The sequence below is a fragment of the Dromiciops gliroides genome, chromosome 3 (assembly GCF_019393635.1).
Source record: "Dromiciops gliroides isolate mDroGli1 chromosome 3, mDroGli1.pri, whole genome shotgun sequence".
NCBI classification, from domain to species: domain Eukaryota; kingdom Metazoa; phylum Chordata; class Mammalia; order Microbiotheria; family Microbiotheriidae; genus Dromiciops; species Dromiciops gliroides.
The window spans coordinates 572743778-572757277 of record NC_057863.1 but is presented as its reverse complement, the minus strand read 5'-3'; the positions used below and the strand labels follow the sequence as shown (position 1 = coordinate 572757277).

Here is a 13500-nt window from a genome sequence, read left to right as displayed (position 1 = left end):
CTAATTGCTTCAAACTTGGTTCATATGGTTGGGTTCTCTTCTCAGCAATCTGTGATGATATGCTTAAATCTCATGTTATGCTCATTGTAACTGCAGTCATTCCGCTCTAATTTGCACATAGCAGTTGTTAGGGAAACTGGCTATTATTCACTTTCTGGATATGTCTAGACCAAAAGAGCTCATCATTTAGCAGAGGGATTGAGATACATATTTAAAAGAATCATGGGGAACTAAAAACGTTGGAGCATTGAGGCCAAGGCCAGATCCAGCTGTCTGTCTGACTGGAAATAAGGAAAAGGGCCACAATCTAATTTGGTTTCTTGTCCATGTCTAACATCACAGATTGGATCAGATTCATTAAAATAACATCTGCAAGGTTTTTAGTTTAAAATAACCCCTGACGGGTTGACTTTTCCATGCTGTGATTTTTTTTTTAAAAGAAGAATGAAGATCCAAATCCAGAAATGACAGAAATGGCTATTTTTAAAAATCCCCATTTTGGTATATACTGAGAAGTCATGTGATACTTACTATAGGGAATTGGATCAAGCTCATTCTTGCCTTCAGTTCTTTGCTCATGAAAAGATTTGATTCTAAAATTTCTGGATCCTGCCAATCTTTCAAATTCTGGGTTTTTTTTGTTTTTTTCTTTTTTTGGTGAGGCGATTGGTGTTAAGTGACTTGCCTAAGGTCACACAGCTAGTAAGTGTTAAGTGTCCGAGGCTGGATTTGAACTCAGGTCCTCCTGACTTCAGGGCCAGTGCTCTATCCACTGTGCCACCTAGCTGCCCCTTTCAAATTCTCTTTGAAGTCCCATGTCCCCCATTAAGACTGCCCTTGTATTTCTAACATCCTCTAATCCGGGGGTTCTTAATCTTGGGTCTGTGGATAGATTTCAAAATGTCTGTCAATAGTTAGGTAGCACAATAGTTTCTAGCTTCTGGCAATTTATTAGAAGATTTTTCCCCCTAATACGCTGAGAAATTTAAATTTATTATTAAATAATGTACACAGAATATCTAGAAAGCAGCAATGTATGACTGAAAATGTCCTAGGTATATAGGGCTATGATTTCCAAATGATGGTGGTCCCTAGTATCTCTTAGAAATGATTATTTTACTGAATTGTTATAGAAGGGAGTGTGGTGGCCATCTTGTCCAACCAGAAGCTGCAAAGATTACCTCCTGCTATGGTATTTCCTAGTTGCCCAAGGACCACCTTCTTTGGGGTATGGAAGGAGAAATAAGAGATTTTCAAAAAGATCCAGTCAGAGAAGCTTCTTCTAACCCCAGTATATACATGTAGAGCTACAGGTCTTTCAAAAGGGGACTGTGAAAAGAACTTTGGGAGAAGAGGTATGGACCTTTTTTTGGACTTTCTTACTAGGTCTGATATTGCCTCCCTCTATATAGTTGTCTGTACTTTACCCAAGTCAGAGTTAGCTGCTCAGTACAAGAGATTGAGCAATGCTCTCTAAAACAACAGTGCTAAGATCACCTTTTATACCACTGGACACTTGAGAAAATTCTCTCCATAGTCTGTCCTGAATGGAAAGCACTGGACCTAGAGTCATGAAGACTTGAGTTCAAATCCTGCTTTGGATACTTATTAGTTGTGTGATCCTGGGCAATTCAATGTCTCTCTCAGTTTCCTCATCTATAAATAAAAAGGAGATAATAATGCCTACCTCTTAAGGGTGTTATGAGGACCAAATGAAGTAATTTGCCTCACAAAAAAAAAAAAAACCACCCAAAAAACAACCAAACAAAAAAAATATAAATGCTAGTAATTATTATTGGAAAAATTACTTATTTTTCTCTACCAGAAGGTAGAAATTTAGCATCTCTTTCATTTATGAATAAAAAAACCCCAAAAACCTTATTCTAAGAAGGGATACATGGGTTTTTGCCAGAATTCCCAAGGGGTTCCTGATTTTAAAAAGGGTCCCCTGCTCTATGAATTGAATTAGCTATTGGAAACCTAATATTTCATTGACTTTATACCAAGGTGGGGGCTACTATGTATCAAAGGCAACCTATAATTTTGTGATATAAATGGAGAGAACTATTAGCTGTTTTTTTTTTTTTTAAATAAAGAAGGTATTGAAAAGTAGCCAAGAATCCAAGAAAATGCCAAAAGTGGAAAGTGCTCTCCACATTCAGAAAAAGAACTCTGGAGTCTGAACGCAGATTGAAACATACCATTTTCACTTTTGTTGTTTCTTTTTTTGTTATTGTTCTTATTTATCCTTTCTTATGTTTTTTTTCTTCCTTTTGTTCTGATTCTTCTCTTGCAACATGATTAATGTGGAAATATGTTTAACATGATTGTAATGTATAGCCTGTATCAGATTGCTTGTGGTCCTTGGGAGGGGGGAGAAAAATTTGGAACTCAAAAAAATATCTCTACATGTAACTGGGAAAAAAATGTAAAATTAAATTAAATTTTAAAAAAGAAAGAAAGAAAAGTAGCCAAGAAAGGCATCAGCCAAGTTTGACCATTTCTAAATGAAAGTAGGTCACATTGTGAAAGATGACCAAGCAAGTAATTAAAGCTGTTAATAGTGTAAATCTTCTCCTGGATAGAGAACACACTATAAATACCCTTACTGAGAACCATAGGGTCACAGAGCTAAAACAGGAAGGCATCTTAGAGGTTACTGAGTCCAGTTCCCTTATTTTATAGATGAGGAAACTGAAGTCCACAGAGTTTAAAAAGATTGGCAAAGTGCAACAGGCAGTAAGTGCAAAGGCCAGAATTTGAACCTGGAGTTCCTTGTCTAGATTGCAACTCGATGCCTCACTTCTCTATTAATGTTTGTCAAGATGTTTTGGCTTCTCCGTGTATATGATAGATAATGATATCTTTTGTTTTTATATGACCTAGATTTCCTCCTGTGTTTTACTCATCCCTCCCTCCAAAGAGCCATTTTTAACAACAAATATTTTTAAAAGGGTGGGGGGAAGGGAGAAGAGGGATTTAGCATGACCTTTCAAACACACCTAAAAATCTTTTGTTTTATGCAATATTCCACACCTCTGGACCACAAAATATCAGGGGGAAAAGAGGTTTTCACATATTTCTTCTTTGGGGTGAAGCTTGTTCTTTACAATTTCACAACATTAGTTTTCTCTATCACCTTTTTGTTTTTGTTTTGTTTTGTTTTGTTTTTTTAGTGAGGCAATTGGGGTTAAGTGACTTGCCCAGGGTCACAGAGCTAGTAAGTGTCAAGTGTCTGAGGCCGGATTTGAACTCAGGTACTCCTGAATCCAGGGCCGGTGCTCTATCCACTGCGCCACCTAGCTGCTCCTCTCTATCACTTTTATAGTCATTTGTGTATACTGTTTTCTTGGCTCTACCTACTTCACTTTGTATCTGTTCATGTAAGTCTTTCTATTCTTCTCTGTAGTCACTACATTTGTCATTTCTTATAGCAGAATAATATTTCATTACATCACTGTACTACAAATTCTTTAGTCTTTCCTTATATCTCTGGGCATATCTTTGTTTTTACTTCTTTGCTACAATGAAAAGGGCTTCTACAATTATTTTGGGATACATGGAGCCTTCCTTTTTTCAGTCATCTTTTGAAGGGTATAAGGGCACATCAGCAGAATCTCAGGATCAAATGTTATGGACACTATGGTCACTTTGCACATTTCCAAAATGCTTTCTAGAATAGCTGTACCAATTCATAGTTCTGCCCATAAAGCATCAGTGTGCCTGCTTGTCCTCCTACAACTTCTTCAAAACTGATTATTCTCATCTTTTGTCATAGTCACAGGTATTTTTCAAGAGTAAAAATTTTACAATTTCCCAGTATAAACAGTAATGCTGACTTTAATTAGTTACTAATAGAACTCCTGTGGATTTATGGATTGAACAAATAAAGCTTTAATCTTCTTAAGCATTTAAGTAATGACACTTAAAAGGTATTACATTGCCAATAATAACAGCTACTATTTCAAAACGGGCATGGAACAGGAAGGCATGAAGTCATGGGGCTGCCTCTGTTGTCTTTGTAAGAGTAGCTCTCCTGTGTCCTTTGTGCATCCAATAAGGAATAAAATTACAAAGACAAAATTATATATGTAATGGCAAAGTCTTCTTAAAACGATCCTAGAGAAATGGGAAAATGGTAATAACAAAGTTTGTATCACAGTTAATTTGGTGGGAAAATAACTGTAAAACCAAAAGGTATCTCGCCCCCCCAAAAAAACACCACCACCACCCTGTCAATTGAGAAGAGTGCTGTAGCTTAATCTTTAACAATGATCTATCCAGAGCCCCCAAATATTCCTATTTGGGGATGAGTTTAGTACATAATCACTCAAGTGGCAGTATGAGAATCAGTGAATTTGAAAACCGTCTTAGTGATTTTTTCCCTGTTTAAGAGAGTCAAGAATCTTAATTTTGCCAAATAATATTTCTCAAACACCAACTATTTCTCTAAATAACATCATAATTTTCCTTAATAATACAAAGTACTTGAGCCTTCTATTTTGGTAGCATGCCTTAATGCTGCACAAAAGAACTAATCACCTTAAAATAGACATTTGGTCTTCTCTACAAACACTTTTATTGCTTGTGGGAGAACAAGCCTTAAATGATGAAACCTCTGAGTCAGGAAAATCAGAGTTCTCTTGAAATCTCTTTGTTCTACCACAGCATTAATGAATTCCACACCCTGGCTCCCCTATCCTGACTGACCCTTACCTGCTGACTTAATTCTGACATCCATCATAACATTATACTTTATGGGCTTAATCATGAAAAACTGCAGGGTTCCCCTAGCATAACTTTGACTCCCAGGCCTTAATCTCCTCTCCGGTGGAGGGAGTCGCTATGGGAGGCCTACCTCTTGCCGCTGGACATCCATGTTCCAGACCACAATGCCACCATCTCCCCCACAGGAGATAAGCTGTCGAGTATGTGGAGCGTAGGAGAGAGCTTGAATTTTGTCACTGTGAAAGGAATGGAATGTTAGTAATAGACAAAGATAGATGGCAAACAAGGCCTTGAGACAGAAACTTTCATTCATTCAAAATATTACGGACCACTCTTTAAACCCAAATCACTCTGGCGCTCATTGATTGGTCAACAGTAGGTCCCAGCCCAAGTCTCATTTGACCATTGTTTGTTCTCTGGATGGCTCAAAGTGGGCCTAAAGAGTAATTGTTTCTATTTTGGCCAGAAGCCTGGAGGGCCACGCTGCCCCCCCCACCCATGGTTTCTTTTCAGGCCAGAGCTCACACTATCCCTCCCGGCAGGGGGTGTCATTTCAATTCTCACACCTACTTATGTAACCTAAGGACCCCTGGGCCTTGACATCATCATTCTTTTTTTCCCCATTCTTTTCCAGAATCAAGGACAAACAACAACTATTAGGCAACATTTATCAAGCACCTACTATGTTCACTGAGTCATGCCAGGTCTGAGACAGGCAAAAATAAATAGCACGTGACACTTGTACTCCTTAGTTTCCCAGGTTTCCTTTGAGACTCCCGTCAAAGCCCACCTTCTACAAGAGGCCTTTCCTGGTCCCCCTCCTCTGCTAATTCCTTCCCTCTGAGATAACCCCAGAATGTGAGTTCCTTGAAATCAGGAATTATGTTTTTTGCCTTTCTGTATATCCCTCGTGCTTACTAGCACAATGCCTGGCATAGAGTAAGCTTTTAGGAAATGTCTGTTGATTGGCAATCTTGTTGGTAATACGTGAATGAGTATAATAAAAATTGGAATAGGATAAGGATGCAAAAGAAGTATCAAAATTCTGAAAAAAAAATTGTGTAGGATTGGATGAAAGACACTTCTAGCAATGGAAACCAAGATGCTAATACTGAGTTGGGCCTGGAAGGATGGCTAGGATTAAAAAAAAAAAAAAAGCAGAGATAAAGAGATTTCAGGGAAATTACCCATTTTAATCAGTAAGCACACACTCCTTTGTCCCCAACTCCAGTTCTGATTTGTGACATTTAAAGCTACTCTCAGTTGCCTAATAACCCAATCTATCTATCATGATAAAATAATGGGATCTGGCAGACGCCCAGGGGCCCCATCTGAAGATTGATTTGGAATTGATTGACTTGGGTGAGACTGAGAAAGTGACTGAGAACCTACTTAAGATTGATAAAATTGAGACCATGCCTGGCCAGCCCTGAGTGGGGTGTTGTTCTCAGAGGCTGTGGACTACAACATCAACAGGAGACTACCCTCAACCAATCAGCTTGAAGGACCTCCCCTTTCGGGGAGGGAGACAGGAAGTAGGAAGGTGAGGGTGGCTTGCTGGATCACTCCATCTTTTCGTTCAGGAACCAGTGGTTGGTGGCAAGGACACTCTCTCTCTCTTAGATAACTAGATGAAGGTTGTTTTCCCCCTCTCTCTCTTTGCTAACCCCTAATATACTTTATAATTTTTTTTTTTTTTTGCAGGCAACGGGGGTAAAGTGACTTGCCCACGGTCACACAGCCAGTAAGTGTCAAGTGTCTGAGGCCGGATTTGAACTCAGGTACTCCTGAATCCAGGGCCGGTGCTTAACCACTGCGCCATCTAGCTGCCCCCTCCTAATATACTTTAATAACTGCTTAATGTCCCAAAACTGGTGCTAAAGCTTCTAATTTAAGGCGACCACTCATTAGATTTTAAACATCACAGTTAGAATTTTAGGCTTTACACTATCTGTCTATCTATCTATCTATCTATCTATCTATCTATCTATCTATCTATCTATCTATGTGTTTTCATTCATTCATTCATTCATTCGTTTGTTTTGCAGCAAATGAACTTAACTCTTGTCAGGGTGAATCATTAACTGAGTTTCTGGTCACTGTCACTAAGTACTAGATGAGGATATTCTTGGCTTCCCTACCTATCGTACCTGGCTCCAACATTATTGATTCATGACCTCAGGGCCTGTGCCCCTACACATGTATGCGAAAGCAAAAGAAAAATATGCCAGGCCAAGTGGATCTGTTTATAAGCTTCTTGTAACTTGGTTACAAGGATCACAATCCATTTGTTAAAAGCACCCTCATACATACCAAAGGTAAAATTAAACCACAATAAACGACAGAAGGAATCACTTTGACACTCATAACTGGCAGCAAAATATAGCAACCATATGACAAGTATCTAATTCATTTGACTGCACCATGAACCAGTGACTGTTAATAATCAAAGGCGGAGTTCAGGAGTCAAGCCTTCCAGTAGCTGCCTGAATACCCAGCGTTGTAATAAAGCTGGTGTGGGACTTCTTCACTTAGGAGTAAAACAACCTGCAGAGTAAAGCAGGCTTCCCCTCAGTCAACCTCCCCAGTTCTACTGATAACAGATCATATGGAAATAAAACACTCCTTCTTTCTCCCCTCTGGTGCCAAGTGATGTCACGGCAAGCTCCCATTCTAAGAAAGCATCTCAACACAGTGGCTTTTGTTCAGTCTTTTTTAGGTGCGCCCCACTCTTTGTGACTCCATGTGGTTTTCTTGACAAAAATACTGGAGCGGTTTGTTATTTCCTTCTCCAGCTCATTTTACAGATGAGGAAACTGAGGCAAACAGGGTTGAGTGACTTGCCCAGGGTCACATGGTTAGCAAGTATCTGAGACTAGATTTAAACTCAGGTCTTCATTAACTCCGGGCCCAGTGCTCTAACTACTGTGCCACCTTCTTGCATATTGAATTAGAAAATCACAAATTAACATTATGTTGTATTGTGTTTTTATTTATTTTATTAAACATTTTCAATTATATTTTAACCTGGTTCCAAGTAATTTTTCTGGCTATATGCAGTTCAGGAAGATAGTCTTCCTCACTCCAAGCCGGTGGGCACTCTATTCAATGTGCCACCTAGGTACCCAGACACAGTGCCTATTATCCAGAGGAGGGCAAGCTTTTATTTATTATTATTTATTTATTAGGCAGTTTAGAAGCACAAAGGAGCCCATTTCATACAACCACTAGGATCTGCCAGCTCCTAAGACTACACTAAGTAAGAACGGCTCATTTCTTTTACCATGAGGCCCTAGGCAACAGCTAAGAGACCCCTCTGTGAGAAGAACAAGAGTTTGAATCTTCCCTCCAGAAACAGACCTAAAAAAAGTGTAGGATCTGGGAAAATGATAATTTGGTTTCCTACCCTGAACATTTGAAGATTCCTCTTAATCCCCAGCCACAATGTGGAGGAAACGCATTAAGAACCGAGTGAAGGGGCAGCTAGGTGGCACAGTGGATAAAGCACTGGCCCTGGATTCAGGAGTAACTGAGTTCAAATCCAGCCTCAGACACTTGACACTTACTAGCTGTGTGACCCTGGGCAAGTCACTTAACCCTAATTGCTTCACCAAAAAGAAAAGAAAAGAGTGAAGAGTGAAGCTAAACCCCCAATTCCTGACTCATAGCTGGTTCTAGAGCCCTGAGGGGCCCAGCCAAGTCTATAAACAATCTAGTCTTAGGGAGTTCTCTAAACTTCTATGGTTCACTTAGATGTATTGGGGGGGGGGGGTGTCCAAAAATTGACCTGTTTACTTGGGGATCCTCAAGAGCAATTCTTAATCTTTTGGCGTGTGTTCTGAACTCCTCTGGCCAACTATAGACCCCTTTTTGGAATTAAGTTTTTAAATTTATGAAATAAAATACATAGGTTTGAAAGGAAACCAATTATATTGAAAGTTATTTTTAGAGAGTTAATGGTTAAGTTAGGAGGTTAAAAGTCCCTTCTGTAGACCAAGGCAAGACTAAATTCAAACCCATAGGGTACCAAACATGTCCCAAAGCCCTGGTATGTGGGAAGGAACCATTCTAGGTTTAGTGTACATTAAGCAGCATGTCTTAAGCACTGATTACCATTCTATTACTACTGGGGCAGCTAGGTGGCACAGTACAAAAAGCAACCGTCCTGGATTCAGGTGGACCTGAGTTCAAATCCGACCTCAGACACATGACACTAGCTGTGTGACTCTGGGCAAGTCACATAACCCTCATTGCCCACCCGCCCCACCCCCAAAAAGAAACCATTCTATTACTACTGTTAATAGACTATAGATAAGATTGAAAGATAGATATCAATAGGAGGAACAAACGTTTATTAAGCACCTACTATGTGCCAGGCATTGTGCTAAGTGCTTTTACAAATATCTCCTTGAATCCTCACAACAATCCTGGGAACTAAGTGTTATTATTATCCTCATTTTACAGTTAAGAAGACAGGCAGACAGCGATTAAGTGTCTTGACCAGAGTCACTGAGCTACCAAATGCCTGAGACTAGATTTGAACTCAGGTCTTCCCAAGCCCAGACCCACCTCTCTGTGAACTGAAGCACCTAGCTCTTTCAGAAAGAAAGCTAGACTGGCAGAAAGACAAGAATACAGAACTATACCCTCAATGTGGCGTAAGTGGAGGTGACAGAAATGTCAAAGTGAGAACTCCTGAATTCAAATCCAGACTTGATTCAGTATTATGTCATTGACAATTCTTGACTTTATCTGACATCTTACCCTAGAGGTATAATGATTCAAGAGAATTAATAATGAAAGAGAAATGTATAATTCTATGTTTTATGGTTACTGGTATTTTTCCTTACTCCTTTGCCACTAATATTGAGACTGGATGAGATGACTATTTTCATATCATCTTTAAATATCTCTTTTTAGTACAAAGGAGAGAATGATCAACATCCTTGTTTCAGGCTTTTTCATGAATAGTACCAAAAACAATAACATCAAAATACTTGCCAGTTCTAGGTATGGCTAGTCTTTAATTATTTGATTTTGTTTTAAATCAAGCTACCATTTAGTAAAATTAAAGAAATTAAGAGTTTAGGAAGAATAGCTACAAAGTATTAGAGGCAATTAACCTGAAACTGATTAAGAAACTATGGGTATTTTGTAAGAATGGAATTTGATACATACATTAGAGTTGTTGAATTTGGCACATTTTGGTAAATGTCTAGTGAAGTATTTCTGCAACATCTATCAGATGCTCTGACAAAATAACTAATACATCAGACAAAAATAGCCAGAAACAGAGGGACCCTTTCTTTGCTTCTCCTCCTACAGTGCAATCAGTCTGTTTCCAAATTTGCTGCAAAGGAATAAAAGCATGAATATACTATGATCGCAAATAATATCACAGAGAAGTCCATTTGTGAATATGCTATTAACTTGAATTTAAAAGTATTTTAACATTAGTGAAATTATGTCTTCACTAGTGCCTACATCAACTTTAGACAATGATGACAATTAAGACAGCTAAAGACAATTAAGACAGCTAAATGCATTTTTGATTTCTGAAAATAATCCTTGAATTAAAATGAGAAAAGTAAAAATCACATCAGGTGATTTAAACAAATGTTTAAAACTACTAGATAGTTCAATAAATGAACAATTCTTTTTTTTTTTTTTTTTGGTGAGGCAATTGGGGTTAAGTGACTTGCCCAGGGGTCCTCCTGGACTCCAGGGCCGGTACTCTATCCACTGTGCCACCTTGCTGCCCCCAAATGAAAAATCAAAATTAAGTGAGTAGTCTTACCACTCGTTATCATCATTCCTTCAAAAAGAGGCTTCCAGATACTGTTTTATTCTAATTAAAATACAGCCAATTTAATAGCCTATTCAGAAAGCATTAAATCCTGGGTCATTCATATTCTGATATTGTATCCTTCATGATTTATCGCGGCATCTTCTAATTCAACTTTTTGACAGTCATCAAGTTTTACAAATAATAAGGCAAATTATATACTTTTTAGGAAGCAGTATGTTACACTAGAAAGAGCAGCAGCTCTGGAATCAGAGAAATTCAAATCCTGCCTAGGACAATCACGACTTGTATGACCTTGGGTGACTCCCTTAATTTCTCTGGGGCTATATTTCCTCACCAGTAAAAATGTGGAGATTAGACTAGATGGCTTTTGCAGTCCCCTCCGGCTATCAGCTTACATGACAAGACCTATGGGAGGTGTAGTACTAGGCAAGCCAGGGGCTAAGATACATAAGATATAGTATAGGGCTTGTTAAATTTTTTCCACTCCTGACCACTTTTTGCCTGTGAAATTTTTACACGACCCTGGGGTATATGGGTATATAAAATAGGTACCTTTTACCATTGCCATGTGGGATCGCCACCCACAGTTTAAGGAGCTAGGACCTAGTGGACAGAGCACTCAACAAAGGCTCAAAGAAGCTGGGTTGATTCTTAGGACCCATGCACCCCTGGCTGCTTATCAGTTATTTAGACCTCCATATTCTTCTTTGAAAAATGGGATCTTGGGGGCAGCTAGGCGGCGCAGTGGATAAAGCACCGGCCCTGGATTCAGGAGGACCTGAGTTCAAATACAGGCTCAGACACTTGGCACTTACTAGCTGTGTGACCCTGGGCAAGTCACTTAACCCCCATAGCCCCACAAAACAAACAAACAAAAAAGAAAAGAAAAAATGGGATCTTTTCTGTATCCCAAAGAGATCATAAAAAAGGGAAAAGGACCCACATGTACAAAAAATAGCAGCTTTCTTTATGATGGCAAAGAATTGGAAATCGAGGGAATCCCCATCAATTGGGGAATGGCTAAACAACTTGTGGTATATGAATGTAATGGAATAGTATTGTGCTATAAGCAATGATGAGCAGACAGATTTCAGAAAAACCTGGAAAGACTTAAGTGGACTGATGCTGAGTGAAATGAGCAGAACCAGGAGAACGGCAACATTGTGTGATGATCAACTGTGATAGACTTAACTCTTCCAAACAATACAATGATCCAAGACAATTCCAAAGAACTCATGATGGAAAAAAAGAACCATGGAATCTGGATGCAGATTGAACCATACTGTTTATACTGCTTTTTTTTTCTTTTTTAAGGTTTTCCCTTTTTGTTCTGATTCTTCCTTAACAGCATGACTAATGCAAAAATATGTTTGATGTGATTTTACATATATAACCTATATCAAATTGTTTTCTGTCTTGGAGAGGGGGGAGGAAAGGGATGGAGGGAGAAAAATTTGGAACTAAAAATATTATAAAAACAAATGTTGAAAACAATCTTTACATGTAACTGGGAAATAACAAAATACTTTTATGATAAAAAGGGACCTCACAGCCATATGATGATCAAATGATATTTTAAAATTTTTTTGAAATTATTTTTAAATTACTTAGAAAAAACATTTTTTTTAAAGTTTCATTTTGCATCAACAAAGTAGCCATTTTTCTTTCAAGAGCAGCGGGAGTACTTGTATTCCTCCCGAAGCCTGATTTTTGGCCCTGCTTCCAGGTGCTTTTTTTTCTTTTTTCTTTTGCTAAATCTATTTTTTCCAACAGCCTCTTTAGCCTAATAAATAGGCTTCCACCTAACCCACTCCCCCTTCCTGCTCATGCCTTTGCTCTAAGACAACCTCCAGTCTAACCCGGGCATCTACAAATGGAGGTCCTATTTGTGCCTAGTTGTTAGCATACTGGCTTTGATGTCAGAATGGCCGCTCTCAAGGGCAGGCACTGTCTTGCTTTTCCTTGTATCCCTAGCACTTAGCACTTAATAAAAGCTTGGAGACTTAACCTACATGCTTGGAATTAACACCCATGAAAGAGAGAAGCCTACTTCTTGAGCTCCAGCCAAGATCCTCTAAGATAAAGGTTTTCACACGCTAAGGCTAACCAGTGACTGGGCAAGACCCTCTTCCATAGCTTCCAAGCCAAAGGGTCATCTTACGTTTCTTCCATACAAGAAAGGCACAGTACCTGCAGCAGGGGTGGCCTCTCCCTGACTTACTTGTGTCCTTGGAGCTCGATGGCCGTGCCTTTCCTTCCACCAATGTCCCACATGATGACAGAGTGATCAGAACTACCAGAGAACAGTACTCGATGGACTGGGTCCCAGCATAAAGCCGTCACCCCACCTACAAGAGGAAAGACATGGTTGAGTACACACATACAGTGAGAAATGAGGTATGTGCAGAACCAAGGGAACACAGCACACAGTAACAGAAGTATTGTTTCAAGAATGACATTGAACGAATTGTGACTATTATAAATATCCAAATTAATTATAAAGGACATGTGAAGAAAGATACTATCTGCAACCAGAGAAAGAACTGATAAATAGAAGTTTGTCTAAAATGTTTACACACACACACACACACACACACACACACACACACGTATGTATATAATATATACATAAAAATGCAAAACATCCTAGACAAACACCATATATATATATATATATATATATATATATATATATGTGTGTGTGTGTGTGTGTGTATGTATATGTATGTATATATATACACACACACACCCCACACCCCTATTTGTGTCTAATGGTGGCCATGAGGGGGAAAGAAAAAGAAGAAAAAAAAATTCACCTGATAGCTAGATTATATATTTAAAAGGAAGAGCAAGTTGTACATAACAGATTTGCAGTTTCATATGCAATCATGTTTTTTTCATTATACTATGTTATGGAAATGCTTGCTTTATTCCATAAATTAAAAATAAAATAAATAAATGGG

The 13500-nt window shown here is 38.7% G+C and overlaps 1 protein-coding gene across 3 annotated transcripts in view; it reads right to left on the bottom strand.

Moving 5' to 3' along the window:
• Window positions 1-13500, bottom strand: part of WDFY2 (WD repeat and FYVE domain containing 2) — a 164578-nt gene that overhangs the window by 14052 nt on the left and 137026 nt on the right. For all 3 annotated transcript variants that reach the window (XR_006355610.1, XM_043993597.1, XM_043993598.1), the window contains 2 exons: window positions 12759-12885; window positions 4859-4964 (listed from right to left, as the gene is read on the bottom strand). Coding sequence is in view for 2 of the 3 variants with exons in the window: in XM_043993597.1 (XP_043849532.1) it covers window positions 4859-4964; window positions 12759-12885 (233 nt within the window). In the remaining variant the exon portion in view is untranslated. The remainder of the gene's footprint in view (window positions 1-4858; window positions 4965-12758; window positions 12886-13500) is intronic.